Source organism: Centroberyx gerrardi, chromosome 4 (genome assembly GCF_048128805.1).
Source record: "Centroberyx gerrardi isolate f3 chromosome 4, fCenGer3.hap1.cur.20231027, whole genome shotgun sequence".
NCBI classification, from domain to species: domain Eukaryota; kingdom Metazoa; phylum Chordata; class Actinopteri; order Beryciformes; family Berycidae; genus Centroberyx; species Centroberyx gerrardi.
This window is the reverse complement of record NC_136000.1, coordinates 20,764,551-20,782,628: the sequence shown is the minus strand read 5'-3', so window position 1 is coordinate 20,782,628 and position 18,078 is coordinate 20,764,551. Positions and strand designations below refer to the sequence as shown.

Here is an 18,078-nt window from a genome sequence, read left to right as displayed (position 1 = left end):
GCTAAAAGGGTGGGTGAACTCCATTCAGCAAATCATAAGGTTTAGCCCCCGTCACATCCCTGCTTTTACTTTTATTTTGTTTTTCGGGTGCGCGTGCTTGCTGTGGTGAAGTTGGAAAGCGCAGCAGGTCCAGCATGTGGGACAAACACGTTCATCTGTTTTAATGCTGATAGAAAAATGATTCCAGATAAATGGATGCTGTCTCTTTAAGAGTGTCACAGTGATCTGAGTGCGCTCGGCCATTTCCGTCCATATCCAGCCGGTGGTGTCACTCAACAACCGTGGAGACTTCAAATCACTGAAAACATGCCTCACACAGCTGAATAGGGTAGGTGTAAAATACACATTGGACGTTTGAATAGGCCATCATCGTTATGAGCGCCCAATGGAAAATTGGTGGGGTCGCCCCATTTTATGAATGTCATTAGTACAGATCCCGAACAAGCCTGCAGTTGACGTTAGCTAAATTTAGCAATACTCAGGCTAGGCTGACGCTAATATTACTAGCTAACGTTAGCTAAACTAGCTTGCTAGCGTTTTTGTGAAATAACGTTAACAAAGTATAGGTTCACCCGATATGATATTCAACGCTTAACGTTAGCTATCTTTATATGCGCTACTTGCACATTTTGTATGAGGCTTACTTTAAATAGTCTGTTTGTTGCAGGGGTTTCTTCTTTGTTTACAAATGTTTACCTAAGCTTAGCAGACTCTGCAGGCAGTTGCTGCCGGCTAGCTAAGTAGCACGTTTCTCTACAGTCAGTGTGTTTAGCAGCTGCTCTCGTCCCTTGCCTACCTGGGAAGCCCAGTGTTGCTGGCTTCATGAACCTGATAACGCTTTTCTTTTGTCAGTTGTGATTAGTAAGGAAACCTTGGTGGAAATTTCAAGAGCCACTGATGTTTTAGCTGGTGGCTGATTATGATCTTTGCTTTGCTTTGTCTATCCTTAAGGACTGAGGCAAAACTTAATCTTGTAGTGCCATAAAGTTTGCAAGAAAAAACATTCCCTCATCACTTGTCTTTTGAACGGTGAGTAGTTTTGGCCTACATGTAACATACACACTTAATTCTAAATGAGCCAGAATAAAAATTAGTGCACTATAAAAAACTTGTGCATGGTACTGACCAAACTGTATGTACTATTCTCTTGCATTCATTAATTCTAGAGAATAGCTCTGAGAGAAATTGCTCTGCCGACCTTCTGATGGTCAGCCATGGATGAAGACGACAGCCAGGATGAGCTGATCAACCAGAATGCCTCCCACAGCAAAGGAAAGAGGGCTGCAGTGTGGGCCATCTCAGGTACTCCGTCCGTTTAGCGCATTTTCTTCCACCACGTAGAAAAGGAGCTCACGAATGAACCAGGAAATGTTTTTATCAAGCACATTTTTTTCTCCCATTGGTTGTCATAGAGTACAGCATCAAACACTCTAAGACCTCAAGCCTCACCTAACATCTGTCTATTACTTTCACTTTTTATCCTCTTAGATGACTCAGACGATGTTGAGGAGGACTCTGAGGAGGGAGAATCAGACAGTGGTGAGGAAGAAGAGGAGGATCACCTTGATGGAGAGGAAGATGATGAGGAGGAGGATGACAGTGATGGTAAGAATCTGAATGCAATTTTTTTTATTGTGAAGGATGAGTGCTAATCCTTTTTTTGTTGTTTGATCATCATTTGCTCAACTTCTATGGATCAAAGGATGATGCAACATGACAATTGATTCAAAAAAGTTACAGCTCATTACAAATCTATCCTCCCCTCTTTGCTGCTCTATTTCAAGCTGCACCTGAGCTCTTAAACAGTGGGGTTTCTACAACCTTCCTAACCTTCACTAAACTCCCTGTAGAGTTCAGTGAGAAAACTTGTGATACACTACACACCAGTCTGACCATTGCTCGTGTGTTATGCTATAATAACATCTTCTGTAATGATATTTTGAATGGTCACTTGTCACAACATCAGATTTCAAGATATTATTTCAGCTATTTCAAATGTATAACACACACGCAATATCTTTCTACCTGCTTTTCTCAGATGAAGAGGAGGAAGATGGTAAGGCCGTGGAGGCGGCAGCGGGGGGAACCTCTGCTGACCTCGCAGGGTTGAGCTCAGACGACGACGCAGAGAAGTGTCCCATCTGCCTGAACTCATTCAGCAGCCAACCTGTGGCCACACCGGAGAGCTGTGAGCACTATTTCTGTCTCGACTGCATCCTGGAGTGGTCCAAGGTGGGTCTGACTTCAGGTTGAAGGAGTCGGAAGTGCATTGTTTGAGAAAATGTTACGTGTCTATATATATACATATATATACATATATATATATATATATATATATATATATATATATATATATATAAAATCATCAGTGGAAGAGAAAGCAGAATGCCTCAATTCCAGTCTCTATTTTTCTTCTCCACTATTTAGAATGCAAACTCGTGTCCTGTAGACCGTATTGTCTTCAGCAACATATACCTAAGGAAGTGTTATGGAGGCAAAGTTCAGAAGATGGTGAGTGCATTCATTCTTCAGTTAAATACCCATTTGTTTGTTTGTTTTTTGTTTTTAAACTTCAGTTTTATATTTAATTTTGCCTTTATTTGTCCAAGGGCTTTTACACTGTATATATTTCCATCCTCTTGAGTAATTGCTTGTGTGCGATATCTGTGGTGACGGCTTCATTCAGATCACGGTGCAGAAGCCTGTGAAGGAAGGTCAGGAGGAAGTGGTAGATCTGGACCTGGAGCAGACCAGCTGTGAGGTGTGTGGGGGCAGTGACCGCGAGGACCGCCTCCTGCTGTGTGACGGCTGTGATGCTGGGTGAGATGGATATTATGCCGCTAATTGCCCCATTTGAGCTCGTGCTGTGAAAGCCGAGTTCGGAACAGCTCACTTTGTCAAAGTTAGTTTTAGAGTCTTTACAAAGCCTGTTGTCTCAGTGCCCTTGGCATCTGTGGAGAAATTTACTCTGCCTTTTTGTGTCATGGTAGGTACCATATGGAGTGTCTCACACCACCTCTGGATGCTGTTCCTGTAGAGGAATGGTTCTGCCCCGAGTGCGAAGCTAACAACCGTCATTCAAGTAAGTCTTGTGCATTATTACTTACTCAAAAAAATAATTGGAATCAGGCAGCCAGGAGTCTTTTGAAGGAGAAAAAAAGCAAAATCTGACAAATATTTGTAATATCTCTTGCATAGTTGAAATTGGTGAATTGTTAGAAAATGTTTTCATGTTTTTTTTTTTCATATAAACTACAGAATTGCTCACAGCGTCATTCAGTACAAAATTTACTTTCCAAATTACAGTACTCAAGAACTCAAAACATTGTCTGAACTCACAAGCGTCCTTTCACAAGTCAGTCGATTAAATCTTTCTGACTCAGGGGGTTCAGCAGAGGAGCTGAGTGAGCCAGAGAGCCTCTCTTCTCGCGCCCGTCCCACCACCAGTCGGCCCCGGTCCTCAGCGGCCGGACCCACCAGAGCTATCGCCCGAACCCAACAGAGCGAGAGGGTTCGCGCTAACGTCAACCGCCATCGCATCACGCAGGCACGCACGGCACAGGTTTGGCATGAGGCGTGACGCTTCTGTCTTGGCTTCTTTCACAACACTCTACCACAGCATATGCCTTTGCACTTCAAGGTTGGGCCCTGCAGACTAATTTCTTGAAGTTTATTGTTGTGCAGATTCGTTTTACGGATGGCATTTGTGACTCATTAATTGCTTGTTGGTTTTGGGTAACATTTTTGACGCTACTGAGAGAAATTATGGCATGTATGTTTCTGACGTGTTCGCCTTGACTGGTAATCATAACGGTTGTGTGAGATGACTAGGGTTGTCACGATACTAGAATTTCTAACTTCGATACAGGGCTGTGTACAGTGATATCTGGTAATTTGCGACAGTATACGGGAGTGAGCTGACATTTAACGAGGCGTGTACAGTGACAGAAATCTCCGGTACACAAAAGTTGTGCGTTCTCGGGGAATTACGGATGTGTGGCGGCCCTAATATCTCCTGGCACGTCGCCAGACATGTCCGGATACAGTGCGTTTCCGTATGCATGTACAGGATGGAAACGAAAATGGATTCGTCCAATGAATAAAAAAAACAAAACAAAACAAAAAAAACGCAGTATTCGAATACTAATTTGGACGTCGATTACCATGGCAACGGTAGAAGCTTCGAAGCATTCGGGTCAGCTTTTTTTTATATTGTTTTCATGTTAAAATATAATTTTAGCATGAAAACAATATTTTAAAGTTGTCTGAGATCAAACAACACACTTTTGATTGACAGGTGTCGATCGCCGTCATGATTTGCTCTTTTTTATTGAGGGGGAGTGAGTTTATACTGCACAAGCATGCGAAACATCATATTGCCTCCTCGCCTCTGCAGCATAGACTGTAAGCAACTAAGCAAAAAACACAGACACAGAGACCCAAACTAGTCCCTTAATATACGACAACGCAGGGGGAAATCCCGGTGCAAACGAGACAGATGGACAGACAGACGCTTCTCCATAACGTAGGCCCGATAAAACTCATTCAAAACTTTGCATTTACACAGCAGATTAGCCTGCTCTAGTCATCAGCCTATCGGAACACTTTTAGCTTGTTGAAGCAACAGATACCCACCAATGATAGGGAAAAATCAGCAGGGCTAGAGTTAGTGGATTATTATTGACAGAATGATTTTAATCGGACATTTCAACGTCCGGTCGAGCCTTCTGACCGGGCCCGGACAATGCATCTGAAAACCGGACAGTCCGGTCGAAAACCGGCATCTGTCAAACCTACTTGATAACGTTAGCTAGCTCTGTAGCTAACGTTTGGTTTGCTAGCTAAACTAAAACGGATGATGTGCAGGGTACGTTAACGTTTATGATAAATGTTTAATGCTTCAGTGATGTTAAAACGGGAACTTTCGCTAACTTCTCGAAATTCTTTATATAGACTGGCGTGTCGGTCCTTAAGGTGCTTCGCCAAGTTTGACGCGTCGGCACCTCTCTGTAGCATTGTTTGCTGACTGAGGCAACAACCCAGCTGACTGCTACTAGTGAGAGGAGGGGCTGTGGGCAGCGGTGCAGGGGTGTGTGTGTGTGTGTGTGTGTGTGTGTGTGTGTGTGTGTGTGTGTGTGTGTGTGTGTGTGTGTGGCTAGTGGAGGCGGAGAAATAATATGTTTGATTTTTCATTAAGAGAAAGCACTGCTGGTATCGATACTGTTACAAATGAGTATTGTATCAGTTTCAAATTTTTAGTATCGATACTTTTGACAACCCTAGAGATGAGTAATGCACATGTGGGAGTTATGTTCCGCCCAGACTGGTGTGTGTGAAACTCTGAATCTGTAGAGTGATGCAAAGTTTCTCTTGCCAGTTTGCTCCCAGGTATCTGATACAGTCCACTTGGCTGGATGAGACCATTAACGCTGTGGTGGCTGGGCTCAACACGGCTGTGTACATACGGGACCTCACACCTCGTGCCACGTCTAGCCGCCGGCGCAGGACAGGCAAGGCACACACACACACATAAAACACACTACAAATTCCAAGATCGGCTGAGGGAAAAACACACACACGTATACAGAAACAGTGGAATGATAAACACGCTCATAAACACATAGCTATGAGTTCTGAATGATGATGTGTTTGTGATGAGGGATTACTTTGTGATTGTTTGTGCAGTAAGGCGCAGAAAAGGCAAAAGCAAGAAGACCTCCTCAGCTAAAGGCAAAGCAGCAAGCACAGGAGTCAGGAGGCGGAAACGGAGAGTGAGGAGAACAAAATCCAGAAGAAAACTGGTGAGTCTGTCTAACCGCAGTCTGAGTTGGTTTTGATTGTTTTACTGGATATATTTCAAGCTGAATCTGAGAAATGCACTGTTCATTTCACTTTGAGTCATAAAAGGCTTTTTCTTTTGATATAAATTGATTACACTCTCTGCCTCTGTTTTGGTGTTCCCACTAGGCGGTGAAAAAGCAAGCAACACCCCGAGACCGTATTGCTCGTAGCCTTGGGATTGCAAAACCCAAGAAGGGTTCATCCCTCCCCACAGTGTACCGGCCCTCGGAGCACAATCTGGGAAGCATGCGCGTTGACATAGGCGCTGCCTCCCTCTCTGTCTACGGAGATCCATTCGACCTGGATCCATTTGTTGATGGGTATGAATCCACATAAAAAGGCAGTGGAAAAGTCGGTTCCCAATGGGTCGGAGAACATTAAGTAGAAAAGGTGGGAAACCGTATAATGCACAAAACAAGTGATCTATTTGCTAGAAATAGTGCTAACAAATATAAGCACTTCAAAGTAATAAATGAATACAAATATAGGCACAAATATAGCACTATTTCTAGCAAATAAATTTCTTGTTTTGTGCATTATACGGTTTTCCACCTTTTCTACTTGATGGGTATGAAGACATGTTCATATTAGTCATTATTTGGTTATCACTATCCACCATTTAAGTATCTAATACCTGTGCAGACAATATGCATTTAAGTCTCAAATTAAATGTGTATAATTGTTAGTTTTTTTTATAAATTAGTTGAGCACATATCTACTGCCAAGCAGCTACCAGTCAAACTGAACGTTGTTGGTATTGACTTGACCAGTGAGGACGAGGAGCAGCAGGTCCAGGTCACATCTCTGCTGGAGGCCAAGAGACGAGGCATCTCTCACTCTGCCCTTCGCTCTCATCAGCCTGTAGCTCGACCAATCACAGCCAGCCTCTCCAGGTAACGTCCCTCTTTTATCGCTCCTCCCATTGCCCTGACATGATATGTTCGGTATCATCAGTGGAGTGAGCTTTGTTGTTGTTAACATGGTATCTAATTTTGGTGCATGCTTGAGAATTATGGCTAGTCTAATTAAATGTTTTATTTTGCTATGGTATACTAGGAGGGGTGTGGGCGTCCCCCAGTCAGCAGGTGTTGTGGAGGCAACTCCTGTGCCTGACCTGTTGGGGAGCATCCTATCAGGACAGAGCATGCTCTTGATGGACAGCTCTGATGTGGTCATCAACAGGGACGGGTCCCTCAAGGCTACAAAGCCAAGTAAGTGTGTCTGGTTTTTTTATTTTTAAATCTCACCAATGTAGTTGAAATATTATTGTAAAATTTACATTTTGCTAAATCGACTGCCGTTCAAACTCCAGTGAAATTTCATGCACCCGATCCTGCCTGCCAGCCTGCAATGTCAAAATTACATATTTTCAAAAACCTCTTTTGCATCCTAATGTGCATTGAATGAATGAATGAATGCAATGTTTAGACTAATTAATAAGACAACTGCATCTAATACATTCACTTTGCATTTAAGTGTTTAATTAAAACATTCTACAACTCATTTGAAGCATTGAATTGGAAGACATTTGAGTCAGTTAGATCAGTTAGAGGTTTTATCCCTAACAAACAATTAAAAAAAAAAAAAAAAACGCATTAAATTATTTCAAAGCCATATTTATTTATTTTATTTAGAGGATTTTTTCAACATTGGCCTTATTTTCCTAGTTTGTACCAACATGATGGTTGATTGTGTTCAAAATTGCCTTGTCACAAATACCAACGTTTTCCACATACAAGCGGGGTCTATAAAAGGGCACACATGCTGTCACTTGTTTCGGATGTGTCTGCATCAAATGGAGCTGTGAAAAGGACTCTGGACACCAGCTCATATTCCTTGTTAATGTAGTGCAAGACAGCAGAGATGTAGGTCTTTCTATGCATCTGTCCAAAAATCTGTTGTGATAGCGTAACCATACTTTGTTATAACCTCTGTTACACTGGACATTATACTTCTCTGAGCTCTGTTGCTCATTCTTCCGCATGCCTAGAAACTGTAGTGGGATGAGCCAGCACCTCTTTCACATCAGACACATCTTTTCATCATCTCTCATTTTACGGACCCGGCACCTTTACCATAGGAAAATAAAGCCTTGTTTGTTCTTCTTGAAGTGAGCATTTATGTTGTCTCAAGCCTGAAGTGTGACTGCTGAAAGTCAACACTTTCAAACAAGACCTATACTGGATGAATGGAATCGCCTTTCCCTCTTCGTTTTAATACACTGGAAAACTTTTCAGATCATATTTGCCTTGATTTTTGGTAGTACAGTATTTGCCGCTCTTGGTCGATGTTTCAACATCCTCAAATTTGTTGTGTTACAGTGAGTTTGTCACCTGCATTGAAGCCGGGTAGCAGCAGAAGCAGCAGCTCAGGAGAAACCAGCACTCTGGTCAACCCAGGGATGTCACCCAACCCAGGAGACGGCTCTCTGCCTCTCCACCATAACGGAGACCTACCAGGATCCTCTTGTAGCCCCCTGAACAGACCTCCTTCCTCCCAGAGCTCTCCTTGCCTGGCCCCATTCGCCCCCTCCCAGCCCAACCACACCCATCCAGCTCCCCATTCTCATTTACCACCCCTAGGTCATCCTCGCTTGAAGCCCCCTCACCCCCACAGACCGAGCCCCTCTTCTGGACATAGCCACCGGGGAACCACTGGAGTTGGTGCCCCCTGTGGATCCCACAGAGGGACCACCTCCTCTTCTATCCACCCCACCTCAGACTCGCGCTCCAAGAGCAAAGCGACAGCACCACCACAGTCCCAACCTAAAAAGGCACCTGCAAAACCTGTGTGGGTGGATGTAGGCGTGCTACCTAGGATACCAAAAATAAAACGGGAGAGCAGTGGTATCACGAATGGTGGCACCAGTCAAGATGGCAGTCGTGATAGTAATAGTAGAAATAGTAGGGGAAGCGGTAGTAATGCTGCTGCCAGTGCTGGTGGTGGTAGTAGTAATGGCATGCCTGAAACAGGCATGAATAGCCTTGCTGGGGACAAAGGTAGACAGCAAAGTGCGGACCAGCAGCAAGGCAGGGCTGAAGGTCAGGCCCAGAGGCACAGGCCTGACAGAGCAGGTTCTTCATCAACCTTCTCCAACTCATTCTCCTCTTCCTCCTCCTCCACTGGCTCTCCAGCCAACCAGCCATGTTTTTCCTCATCATCATCATCATCAACAGTGAGCTTCCGCATTAACTCCAGTGGGAACTCATGGCAGTCACGGCGGCTGAGCAATGCGTCGTCCACAGTTGCTGGAGGGAGCACACACGAACACTGGAGTGCAGAGGAAGAGGAGACAAGAAAGAGACAGCAGCGCAGGGATAAACAGCTGCTGCTGGCCTCACGTACGCTGGTCAAAAAGGAGAAGGAGGAAACTGATATCTATGACCCCTTTCATCCCACTCTATCGGAGTCGAACAGCTCAGACAGTGAAGCCGAGGGCGAGAGTCTGGACAGGAACTCCCAACATGCAACATCTGAGGGGACGACTCCTGGTCTAGGACGCCAGCATGGTTTAAAGCAAAGCAAGCAGGGCTTGGTTCTTGTGAAAGCTGAGACACAGGAGATTACCATCTCACAGGAGGAACCAAGGAGGGCCAGTGCTCAGGAGAATTTATCACAGGAGGACCGAGGCTCAGGAGAATGTGACACCGTTGAAAAAGAACCAGGATTAGCCAACGTTAAGGTTGAGAAAAAAACAGCATTACCTGACACTAAAGTTAAGAAAGAACCAGAGTTAGCTGATGCTAGGGAAGGTGAAAGGTGTGGTCGCAGCGTCAAACATCCTTTGAAATCAGAGACAACAGAATCCACTCCACCTCTTCCTCACAGCCGGGTTCCTGTAAAGACTGAGAGAGAGAATCCAGGGGAGGAGGGTGGGCAGAATGTCCAAACTCCCAACAGGACCCCCTCTATCCATAAGACAGATTCATCAACATCCAGCTCAGCTCCCACCAAGAAGAAACAAAAGATCAAATCTGAGCCTAGGGACAGTCCTAACAGGTCCAAGTCCCGATCCAAGTCCCCAGCAAGGGACTTGGGCTGTGGAAAGAAAACCTCCAAAAGAGGTGGGTCACCTAAGGAGCGTCGCTCTAGCTCTAGCAGTTCAGAGACGGGCAGAGGCAGGAGAGGAGACCAACATGGCTCAGGCCAGGAAGGCAGGAGGAGAGGAGGGGACAAGGACAGAGAGAGGAGCTCCAGACGGTCAAGGTCCAGAGAGAGGAGGAGGGCACGCTCCCCCTCAGACAGCTCCCAGTCTGATTCTTCTGATAGGTCACGCAGGAAGAGACGGCGGTCACAGTCACGATCCAGAGACAGGAGACGATCCAGGTAAACATGTCATTTACACTATCATTTGCCTAATATCCCATGTAGCATATGTTTTGGATTCTTAGACCTGTACTGAGGAGCAAATAGATGCTTTCTGTTAAAGGATAAGGCTGGTGTTTTTTAATGCATTGCTTACCGTCAACAAATCCTATGAAAATAACAAAATCGGCAATGATTTTGTTTTACCAGCAAGTCTCGTCCATGTAGCCGGTGCCCAATGAAGCCATGTCCCAGCAGCCATAGAACTCCATTGTATTAAAAAAACGATTAAAAACATGTCAAAGAGCCATGCCGCTGCTCTGGGCAGCATATTTCATCATCGCGATGCACCGGGCCAGCCGACTTTTTCCTCAAACAACTTAATAAGCCGGCTGTGAACGCAATCTCAGGAAAGTAGTTCCGTAACACTGAAAATAGTCCCCGGTGTAATGAAGAATTTATTCCCATTTGAATTTGATTTGGTAATAACTACAACAGTCTGACTTTTCGTGGTAACAGTTAGCGATTTTTAAAATTGAAACTATGTCTTTGTGAGCTGTATTTCAAGGATTTTAGCTTACAATTGGAGCCAATTACTTCCGGGTTGACGGCTAAAAACGGTACGTGGGAAGTCAGAAAGTAACAGGAGTAGAGCAAACACATTGTTGATTTTGTTATTTTCATAGGATTTGTTGACGGTAAGCAATGCATTAAAAAACACCGGCCTTATCCTTTAAGGGTTTTAACTATCATTACTGATTTTAGGTCTGGCTCCAGCTCTAGCAGCAGAGAGCGCTCGAGGAGGAAGAAGCATAAGCGTGGGAGCAGGGAGAGGAATGATGGCAGAGGGAGCGACCGGGATAGAGGGAGCGACCGTGATAGAGGGAGAGACAGCGATAGAGGGAAAGACAGCGATAGAGGTCGGCTATCAAAGGACAAGAGACGCGGTCGGTCTCGCTCAAAATCGCGATCAAAATCATGCTCCCGGTCCAGATCTAGATCCAGGGAAAGGAGGAAAGATCACACACGATCACAGCCATCATCTTCCTCCCACTCCAGAGACAAGGTTGAGTCCAGATCAAAAGACAAAAAGAGACACAGGTCCAGATCCAGCTCAAAAGAGAGGAGGAAAGAAGAAGGATCATCCAAGAGTTTACAGAAGGCACCAGGGTCCTCTATTTCATCCTCTAAAGACGCGAAGCAATTAAGAGACAAGAAGAAAGAGAAGGATCTCTCTCGAAGCTCCCTCAAAGAGGATAAAGATGCTAGAGTGAAAAAACAGGAGATACCCTCCTGTAGTTCTGTCTCTGAGGTTAAAAAGGAAAGCAAAGACCTCAGGGCAGAGAGCCAGGCCTCAACAGCAAAACTGGTTAAAGAGCCAGAGGTTGTCAAAGAAATTAAGAAAGAAAAACTACCATCTCTTGATATGTTTGAAGACTCTCCAAGTATTAAACCAATCAAGAAAGAAGAAATTGAACCGCCTTCTCCAGTGGCAGTCAAAGGCATAGAAGAGAAGGAGATCAAAAAAGAGCAACTGGCCCCCATCAAAATTGAGACTTGTGAAATTGTCACAATTAAATCTGAGCCAGCTTCCCCAGAGTTGTGCCATCACTCGCCCCCTAATGTCGCCTCATTTTCAACAGTGACCTCTCAGCCCTCTCCTTCCATATCCACACCTGTCGCAGCAGACAGTCTCCAGGGGGCAATCTGTCAGTCTCCACCAGTATCATTGGCCCCCGCAGAACAACCAACCACTGTTCTGTTGATGGTCCCTGTAAAGCAGGAAGTTGAGCAACCCTCAGACTCTGATGACGACTTCAATGTTGATGTGATGCTAGACAGCCTGGACTTTGTGAAGTCTGAGAAGCCAGAGGGAAGTGGTGCCACTGTCAAACAGGAGAAGGAAGGGGAGGAGGTGAAGAATGAGGGAGAGCAGGTGTTGGCCATAGCCGGAGCCAAATCCAAGCCTCCAGTGAAGAGGGTTACCTGGAACATACAGGAGCCTGAGGGGCCTCAACCAGAGAAATCTGCAAGTAGTGAGTATTACCACTAGATGGCGCCACACCACTTCTGGTTGGCTTTCCACTAACAAACATAACACCAATAAAGACACAATGTATTATTTTGGTTGTTGATTGACACACACACAGTTCAAGACCAAAGAGTTAGAATACTTTATCTTGACATTTTACCAAGAAGGCAGAGATCAAAGAAGTGTTTTAAATGTGGCTGTCAGCTAAAGTCTTTTTGAATATGCTTTTGTCTTTCCTCACTCAGAGCTGGCTCTGTATAAACTGAAGCTGAAGCAAGAAGGAGCTCGCAGACCCTCTTCCTCAGTCAGTCAGGTAGGACTCAGCCACTTGTCACTGCAGAACCACCCTAGTATTTCCAGCCTCAAGTATTTACTGAAGCCCTCTGTGCGTTCCATGACTTTAAACGGCCAGAGGGTGGCAGTCTTTACCCAGAGAAAGCTAATGTATTATCTGATTCAAGTCACGTGATAGAAACTTGAATTGAAACTTGAAACTTATACTGGAGCATTTTCAGAGTAAATGAAAGTAAAAGCCTTTCTGTGGAAATGAAAATTGTTGTCTCAGTTGTTGATGATGAAATCACTGACCCAAGAATGAGTGCTTGATATCATTTTAATATGATAAATAGGTGCAGGTTTGCAGTTATTCATTGTGATTTTCATATGATACTCTGAAACTCAATATTTAAAAACTTCCTTTAGTCTTAATTTTCTTATCTCAAATACAAACCCTCTTGACTCTCATAGGACATCCCAGGAGCTGTCCCTTTCAGTGACCCCTCCAAGAGGGGCGGTGCTGGTCCCCTTAGTACGTCCTCCAGCTCTGATGGCATACCTCTTGAAGGGACATCCACCACCGGGCAGGGGGAGGCTGGTGAGGCAGAGGATGGGGATCTGTCCAGGAAAGACAAGGTGAGGCAGGCTTTCAGATGTTTCAGCTCTGAATTGGATATCTGGATTAGTGCCATGCCATCTGTTGAGATGTATAGAATATATAGCTCATATATAGTGTTACAGGTTGACATAAAACATAATTGTATGAATGTAAAGCATGTAATTGGTGCCTCTGTTGTCTGAGGTTAAATAATGACATGAGTGATGTTTTATTCCTTCCAGCAGTATTTGAAGAAGCTTCACATGCAAGAAAGAGCTATAGAGGAGGTGAAGCTAGCCATCAAGCCTTTCTACCAGAAGAGAGATATCAACAAGGATGAATACAAAGAGATCCTACGCAAGGCTGTCCAGAAGGTGGGTTATACGTTTTGCCAAGATACTAAAGGCGCTTTCTCACCGTATATTTTGTTTGCTTAGTCCGAACCAGAGTGACATTGATAAACTGTTCAGTTGGTCTGATTGGATTTCACACTGCCAAGCAAAACAAACCAAGCAAAATAAAATTTGTAAGCAAAAGCCAAGTGCTCTCAAATCTCTTTTGTTCATTGGTCAGGAATTTACTAATTTTACTACTATTTACTACTAAGGGGTTATACACAACAGTATATGGAGCTCTATATTGCATTCACACTGATGGCAGTGATCTCGGTCTGAATTTACCTTCTTATTTACCTTATCTTTGGTGGATAAATCAGTAATCAGAGAGAGCGGATGGCATGCAGCAAAGGACACGAGCCGGATTTTAACGTGTGCTGCTGCGATTAGGACTTCACCTTAATGGTACACGCTATAACGTTTGAGCCATTGTATGAGTGAGCAATTTTTTAATTAACATGCTGATTCTATAGATGAAATGGCACTGAAAATGGGTAGAATGACACATGTGTATGGAATATAGGTCCTATGTATATTAATGATTTTGGCAGGTAGAATATGTTCTTGGCAGGTTTTTTTGTTTTGTTTAGTTTTCCAGCCCTTGGTGTGTGAGCCAAAAAGTTAGTTTTGGACACTGCTAGTGATCATCCTATGGTGTTCTTTTGTTTTGTGGATACTGCAATAATATATTGATGCACATGTTCCATCTGGTGCAGATGTCAGCGAAGACAGCTGGAATTGGAAGTGATGCAACGTTGTTATCATGACCTGTTAACTGCTTTACAAGGGAGATAGGCTAAAGCTTATCAGTTTGACCAATGAGCAGATTAAACTGTTCCTGACAACAACAACAAATGACTATACAATAAACCCACAATGGCAGCGTTGTGACCGAATTGTTTTCTCATTTAAAACGATCCGGTTGACTTGGAAAGAGACCGGCTCTCTCATGCGGATCAGGGAGCGCTTGGTTGGTCTGCACCAGAGTTCAGTTAGGCTGTTCTCACCTGCCCAAGCGAAGCACACCAGGCGGGTAAACACTGCAAACTTTGATTAAACTGCTCCAAACATGGCAGGTGTGAAAGTGCCCTTAAAGGTTACTCACATTGGCCCCACATTTGAGCGCAGTAGCGTTTTGACAAATAGCCTGGGCCACTTCTCTGTCTCAGGTAGTCATTTGAATGTTTTCCTTGAGTAATCTGCATGTCATTTTCCTGTCGGTGCTCATTAGGTATGCCATAGCAAGAGCGGGGAGATCAACCCAGTGAAGGTGGCCAATCTGGTCAAGGCCTACGTGGACAAATACAAACATGCCAGGAAACACAAGAAAGGAGAGGATTTAGAGAAGGCACAGGAGGGACAGACTGAGGCCATGAAAGACTCTGAGAGCCCCTAAGGAGGAAGGAAACGCGGGCGAGGACAGGCACACCCATCCCAAACACTCAGCCATACACATCTGTGTTTTACTTTGACTGGATCATACCATCGGGTGTGGACTCAGATGCTCTGACATACCCAATCTATAGCATTATGTTAGTTTTTGTTCACTGCTTTGAGGTGGAGTTGGGGCATTTTCTATTACGTCTAGTTTTTTTTTTTTTTTTTTCATGCAAATTTGTGGAAAACAATTTTTTGTTGATCACTTGAAGAGCACCCAGTGGTGTCTTGCTCTTGGACTGTCACTGCCAAGCACCAGTCTTTGTGTAGTACAGCTCAAAAACTCGATGAGAGATCCAGAGGTTGTGTCTTAAAGAGGCAGATCTCAAAGACCCTCTCATTGAGTGATAAATCAGGTAGCTTTCTCCACAGGCATAATGTCTGGGAGGATGCAGTGTGGGCTTTTAGTTTTCTATGGCCTTTTTGTTTTTGTGGGAGGGAAGGGGTATTTATCAGTGGCAAACCTAATTTTGTGGTTAAGAAGTGGCATACAAATATGCTGAGATTTGCATATTTAAGGAGCTTGTCACATTGAGGAAAGACACTGTTATGCAAATTTTTGTAGAAAAACTATAGGAAGAGTAATAAAACAATTTTAGATTTGGTTGTAAATAATATAGATTTGATACATCCAGTTGTATGTTCCTTTCAGCTTGGTTGCCTGTTGCGAATGATTGAAATGAATGGTTTTCGTTTATAAAAGTTGATTGGTTTATGTTTTGTATTTTGAAATGCCTCTGTTGTCTGTCTTCCACATCTTTGATATCAGTGTCTACTGTCTAATGAGCTAAGGTTTAGTGTGACATTAAGTGACTTAACAAACCCTTTTTGGACTACTGAGCTAAGCTCTATTCTGATGGCCTGGTGATTAACCATCCACAACGAATTGTGGAACATTGTTGGAGCATAGCAGAAATGATTGAGGTCCAGCATAGTACAATTGATTTTAGCTCAGAAGTGTGAAATGAATAATGAGCCCCACTCTTCTCAAATAATAAACTCGTCTCTTTGGACCTGCTTGTTTTCTTAAAAAAAGGTAATGTTGAGATTCCAAAACTTGTAAGAAGTTTATCAGCTTGTGATTGAAATTTAGAGAAGGTGGCAAGGGGTTATTTTGTTCTTGTGCCAATCTGGGGAAAATTAAAAACCATTAGACTCTCCTTCCCTAAATAAGTGAAACCTAATTTGTGTCAGGGGCATTCTGTTTTCAAACAGCAGATGCTTGATTAAGCCAATATATGCCCAGAGTTTAGTATAGCTTTGATTATATTTTGGAGTCTGGGTAGAAGGGATTGTATGACAGAATTAGTTTCTTATTGCCCAATGAGTTACAACCTCACTTTCATGCAAACAGTATGTTTCAAGTCTAGATTTTGTTGCTGTCCAGCTTGGTGCTCTCATAATTTTGTATGATTACAAAATATTTCCTGTCATATCACATGTGCAATGACTAATGTAACTCCTAACACAATTTGGCAAAGTCTTATACTTGATAATCCCATAGTTGCAAGGTTATATCAGATCAATTTATAGTTTGGACACACCCAGAAAGCCACAGCTCTGTCCAGTGTAGAAGGTATGATAGGAACGCATGCCTTTAGTTGGGGACATTTTAACAATCCTTCCATTAAATCTCTGTCTGCAGTGTTTAATTGTGACCTGAATGTGACTGCTTTGTCATTGTATCTTTAAGCTAAACCCGACTCTGTGATGTCTTTCACTAATCCTCATTGGCCCTCTTAAACTTAAATTGAAGTGTGCAGAAAAACTCATCTCTGCTGGTTCACCGTTTCCGTGTGTCTATAGCATGTGTGCCTGCAGTAGAGACTCAGTAGGGGGTGGTTGGACTCGCCTTGGACTTTGTCATTGGAATTTATTGGGCTTTGTGAAATGGAGGTGTAGGAGTGTAAGGATTTGAAAACAGGTGCTCATGTTTATCTGAATGTATTTTATTGTTTGTTGTATTTTTCTTCATTTACTTGATCAAATAGGCCAGGTGTTTCAAAGAGGGAACACAAAATGATAATAAATCATAGATGATGAATAGGATTTGTCCCAATTTAATTCAGTTCTTTGCTCATATTCTGTCCTGTTAACTGGTTGCCGCTTTAAGGATTAAGGGGCTCGAACTGGTAACATTTGATTGAATTAATAACACTACTGTGGAGAGACTCCATTTCCATCAGAATCATAGTGATGCCTGTTATTACATCACATTACATTACTATTGCTGGCGTTTCTCCGCCTGTAACCACCTGATCTCTCTGGTGTTACCGTTTCAAACTGAGCCATGGCAGATTGAAAACAGAGGCTCTGCTTGATTATTTGTAAATATGTTTTTCTGGGACAATGTTTTAATAAAAAATAATGATCTTTGTCTTCCTTTCTTTTTGGATTATCATTAAATAATGTGATTAATGAACTTTAAGCTACAGTGTAAGGGCTGGATAGGGAGAGCTCCTCCAAGGACATTCCCTCACAAGTTGGTCTCATTATTGGATCTCTTCAACATTTTGCTTTAACTCTAACAGATTAACACCAATCAGCTAAATCCTGATCCCTGACTTTTGTATTTTACAGTAAAGTGGCCTTATCTGTATCAAAGCTTATCTTGACTTGAAAACTTGCTAATGATTTGCTCAGTGACCCGCTCCTCTATCACAGTGACCATCTGACAGGCCAGCTCATACAGCAAGAGTGCTATGGGTTAAATGTCCCTGCAACAGCCTGTAGGGTGCTACATATAAAGACAGCTGTAAAAGTCTGTGCAGATCTACTCTGACATACTGTGGTGGTCATAAAACCGGTCCACACACATGGATGCATGTGAAGATGCTGTTCAGATACCTGCACAGCATATTTTGGTTACAATCTCTGGATTGATAGTGACAGTGACGTGTGATTATCAGGATTCACCACAGAAATTATGTATAATAACAGTATAAACAAATAATAAGCAATATATAATATAGTGGTGCTTTGTCTTATTGGTAACAATTTACAATATGGTGGATGATGCAATACCAGTAATGATGCATTACCAGTAACCACTCAGTATGATGCACTACTTTACTAAGTGGTCAGCAGATTCATGGATATCCAGGAACTAATCATGAGACACTAGTTCATTAACATGGTATCTAACAGTCTGATGTTAAGTAACTTATCATTAGTACTTTATTAAGTGTTATTCA

At 43.2% G+C, this 18,078-nt stretch overlaps 1 protein-coding gene across 1 annotated transcript; it reads left to right on the top strand.

Moving 5' to 3' along the window:
* The first annotated feature begins 286 nt into the window (after positions 1 to 286).
* Positions 287 to 17,263, top strand: phrf1 (PHD and ring finger domains 1). Its single transcript, XM_078283100.1, has 20 exons — positions 287 to 328; positions 952 to 1,029; positions 1,169 to 1,302; positions 1,489 to 1,605; positions 2,039 to 2,232; positions 2,428 to 2,511; positions 2,687 to 2,820; positions 2,991 to 3,082; positions 3,384 to 3,562; positions 5,378 to 5,510; positions 5,686 to 5,801; positions 5,968 to 6,161; positions 6,612 to 6,734; positions 6,898 to 7,052; positions 8,163 to 10,167; positions 10,912 to 12,182; positions 12,424 to 12,491; positions 12,926 to 13,090; positions 13,298 to 13,426; positions 14,679 to 17,263. The coding sequence occupies exons 3-20, from the start codon at positions 1,215 to 1,217 to the stop codon at positions 14,841 to 14,843; spliced, it is 5,412 nt and encodes a 1,803-aa protein (XP_078139226.1). The 5' UTR covers positions 287 to 328; positions 952 to 1,029; positions 1,169 to 1,214; the 3' UTR covers positions 14,844 to 17,263.
* Positions 17,264 to 18,078: the final 815 nt, after the last annotated feature.

Excerpts from the sequence above, each read along its gene's own strand:
- phrf1 (XM_078283100.1), top strand. The coding sequence starts at position 1,215 with ATGGATGAAGACGACAGCCAGGATGAGCTGATCAACCAGAATGCCTCC. Across the intron at positions 1,303-1,488 it reads TGCAGTGTGGGCCATCTCAG|ATGACTCAGACGATGTTGAG; the intron begins GTACTCCGTCCG and ends TTATCCTCTTAG. Across the intron at positions 1,606-2,038 it reads GGAGGAGGATGACAGTGATG|ATGAAGAGGAGGAAGATGGT; the intron begins GTAAGAATCTGA and ends TGCTTTTCTCAG.